The sequence below is a fragment of the Mirounga leonina genome, unplaced genomic scaffold (genome assembly GCF_011800145.1).
Source record: "Mirounga leonina isolate KUSES-001 unplaced genomic scaffold, KU_Mleo_1.0 Mir_150, whole genome shotgun sequence".
Classification (NCBI taxonomy): domain Eukaryota; kingdom Metazoa; phylum Chordata; class Mammalia; order Carnivora; family Phocidae; genus Mirounga; species Mirounga leonina.
Genome location: NW_023270374.1, coordinates 3,171,741 through 3,175,076, shown reverse-complemented (window position 1 = coordinate 3,175,076; position 3,336 = coordinate 3,171,741). Strand labels below are relative to the sequence as shown.

At 60.3% G+C, this 3,336-nt stretch overlaps 1 protein-coding gene across 1 annotated transcript; it reads right to left on the bottom strand.

The window, feature by feature from the left end:
- Nucleotides 1–403: 403 nt before the first annotated feature.
- FOXA2 (forkhead box A2) lies at nt 404–3,088 on the bottom strand. The gene is made up of 2 exons (XM_035005640.1): nt 3,002–3,088; nt 404–1,955 (listed from the first exon to the last, which is right to left on the bottom strand). The coding sequence occupies exons 1-2, from the start codon at nt 3,086–3,088 to the stop codon at nt 648–650; spliced, it is 1,395 nt and encodes a 464-aa protein (XP_034861531.1). The 3' UTR covers nt 404–647.
- Between the last annotated feature and the right edge of the window lie 248 nt (nt 3,089–3,336).

Here is a 3,336-nt window from a genome sequence, read left to right as displayed (position 1 = left end):
TAAGCCATAAATAAAACACGCAGAAACCATAAATTAATCAGACCCGAGACCTGGATTTCACCGTGTCAAGAATGGGAATGCATTTTTTTTTTCTTTTCTTGGTCATTTACAACAGACCCTTACATCTTTTTTTTTTTTTTTCTTTTTAAACAATAGTACAACTCTGCTTCTCTGTTAAAACTACATGGTTTTACACTGAGTCACTCACAAAAGTTTGTGGGTTTTTTTGTTTTTGTTTTTTTGTTTTTGTTTTTTTGTTTTTTAATAAAGTAAGACTTTCCTGCAACAGCAGCAATGGAGGAGAAAGACAACAACAAAAAATCAGAACTCTCAAATGCTTAAAGAAGCAGGCGTCTACACAGTAGTGGAAACCGGAGGCTTTTTACTCTTTTCTTCCTCTTTTCTGTTTGTTTGTTTTTGACTGTTTCTCTTTTTGCCTTCCCTCCTTATATAGAATAACAGGTATCAGTGTGGCCCCTCTGTTTGGGAGGGAGAGCTGCGGAAGGTGAGGGGAGACTGCTGTCCTGGGGGTGGGGATGTAATGGATTTCTTCTCCCTTGGATCTCTCTAACACCCCTTCCTCAAACTCTCCGCCCCACTTCCTCTCTCTTGTCCTCGTCCCGGGCTAGCCCGCTCCAGCCGTCTTCTTAAGAGGAGTTCATTATGGGCCGGGAGTACACTCCCTGGTAGTAGGAGGTGTCTGCGGCCAGGGGCGAGGCGTCCAGGCCCGCTTTGTTCGTGACCGGGCCCATGGCCAGGCTACCCGGCATTGGGGAACCATAGCCAGGGTAGTGCATCACCTGTTCGTAGGCCTTGAGGTCCATTTTGTGGGGCTGGTGGTGGTGGTGGCTGTGGTGGTGTTGCTGCTCCGAGGACATGAGGTTGTTGATGGAGAAGGGGTGGTTGAAGGCGTAGTGGTGCTCCGGCTTAAGATGGGCCTCGGGCGGCAGGCCTGGGTGATGGGGGGGCCCCAGCAGGTGGGCCGCCGCCTGCTGCTGCTGCTGCCCCGGCGACGGCGCCGGCTCCGGGGGGCTCAGGGCCGCGGCCGGCGTCCCCTTCAGCTCCCCCAGGGCCCCTCGCTTGTGCTCCTGGCACGGAGAGGCGCTCGAGTGGGGCGACTCAGTGCCCGCCGGAGTCTCGGAGGCCGGCCCGGGGGCCTCCCCGAGCTGGCCCTGCGAGGTTTGGGGCCCCGCGGCCCCCTTCTTGCCACCGCCCGTGGCGCCTGAGGCTTCCTTCAGGGCCAGCTGCTTCTCACACTTGAAGCGCTTCTGGCGGCGCAGGTAGCACCCGTTCTCGAACATGTTGCCCGAGTCGGGGTGCAGGGTCCAGAAGGAGCCCTTGCCGGGCTTGTCGGGCGAGCGGGGCACCTTGAGGAAACAGTCGTTGAAAGACAGCGAGTGGCGGATAGAGTTCTGCCAGCGCTGCTGGTTCTGCCGGTAGAAGGGGAAGAGGTCCATGATCCACTGGTAGATCTCGCTCAGCGTCAGCATCTTGTTGGGGCTCTGCTGGATGGCCATGGTGATGAGCGAGATGTAGGAGTAGGGCGGCTTGGCGTGCGTGTAGCTGCGCCGGTACGTCTTGGGGTCGCGCGCGCGACTCAGGCCTGCCTGCCCGTACATGGGGCTCATGGAGTTCATGTTGGCATAGGGGGTCAGGCCGCCCATGGCCCCGGCCGCCTGTCCCCCGAGCGGGCTGAGGCTGGGACTCAGGTGCGGCCCCATGCCCGCCACGCCGGCCGCCCCGGCTGAGCCGCCCATGCTCGCCATGGCGCCCGCACCGGGGGACATGCCGGCCAGGGACGGGCTCATGCCCGCGCCCACGTACGAGGACATGTTCATGGAGCCCGCGCTCATGTTGCCGGAGCCGCTGCCCATGGCGGCCGCGGACATGCTCATGTACGTGTTCATGCCGTTCATCCCCAGGCCGGCGTTCATGTTGCTCACGGAGGAGTAGCCCTGCGGACAGAGCCCAGGGAGGGAGGCGCACAGGGTTAGCACCGAAACTAGAGCGTGCCCTGACCACATACCCACCGGGCTAGCCCAGGCCCCCGCCTGCGGGGAGGTCTCTGGAGAGTCCTTCCCTCTCCTGCCCCGCCCCCCCCCGCTGCCCCGGACACCAAGTCCGTTTCACCCGGAGCGCGCCGGGCTCGCCCTGGAGGAGGTGGCAAGCAGGCTGCGGCAGTTTGCATGGGGCCGGATCCTAGCCCTTCTGTTCCGTGCTCGGATTCTAAAGCAAGGGTCCCTCGGGGTACCCCTAAGCCAGGCACCCCAAATGCATCTCCTTTCCCCAACTCTCAGGCCAGCACACCGAGTCCGCGCCGCGGCCTCGGATGCCACCTCCGACCCTAGTGAACAACCTGTGGGTCACAGCCTAGGGCGCCCCGGCGGCCTCAAGGGGAAATTGTCCCAGGGTCCTCTCTGTTCATCCTTTCTCTCTCTCGGGACCCCATCCTTGGCCCCAGGGGAACCAAAACCCAGTGCCTGCGCAGAGTCTGGGGCCAGCTGGAGGCACTGAGTGGAGGGGCAGGGAGGAGACGGAGAACTGAACTACGCGGAGACCGAGAACTGAACTACACGCGGCTGGGCTTTGCAGCCACAAACTTCCTTTCTCTTTGTCCCTAGTTTTTGAATCTGCCTCTACCTCAGCCCCCAACTCCTACCCACCTTCTCTCCAGCTCCCCACCCCCTCGCCGGCCGACCTCCCACCCCTCCCCAGCCGCGCGCTGCCAAACATAACTCTGTTAGGATAGTGCGTGGCTCGGCCACGAAGAGGATTTGGAGGCGCCGCAAGTCAATATTTGATCACAAAGTTAATATTATCTCAAGGCTAACAGTGTGTCGTATAAAAAAGAGACCCATTTGAGTCGAAGGAGGGTGGAAAAGGCGGCTGCCCAGAGCGGCTGGGGGTGGGGGGCGGGTGCCGGCGAGGGAAGCGGTCCTGAGGTTGGGGAACAGTGCGAACGCCACCACCCCACTTCCCCCTGGAAAAGGCGAGTGCCTACCTCCGGCTCGGCATAGTAGCTGCTCCAGTCGGACGGCTCGTGCCCTTCCATCTTCACCGCTCCCAGCATACTGGAAGCCGAGTGCATGGCAGTTTAAAATTTAACAGCCACAACAAACGACCAGCAATCACCCCCCACCCCCACCCTCTTAAAAAAAAAAAAAAAAGTCAGCCAAGGCTAGGTCCCCTCCCTCCCTCTCTCGCACTCCCTCTCTCCGGTTCCACTCCCTCTTTCTCCCTTGGCCGGCCGGAGGCGGTAGTTGGAATGGGCGGGAGGGGTCAGCCACGGGAGGAGGGGGCCAAGGATGGGAGGAGGCCCGACCCGAGCCCCGCTGT

What these genes read in the sequence shown, in the direction of transcription:
- FOXA2 (XM_035005640.1), bottom strand. Translation starts at nt 3,088, where the DNA reads ATGCACTCGGCTTCCAGTATGCTGGGAGCGGTGAAGATGGAAGGGCAC. An exon ending in GCTACTATGCCGAGCCGGAG is followed by an intron (nt 1,956 to 3,001) that starts GTAGGCACTCGC and finishes CTCTGTCCGCAG; the next exon opens with GGCTACTCCTCCGTGAGCAA.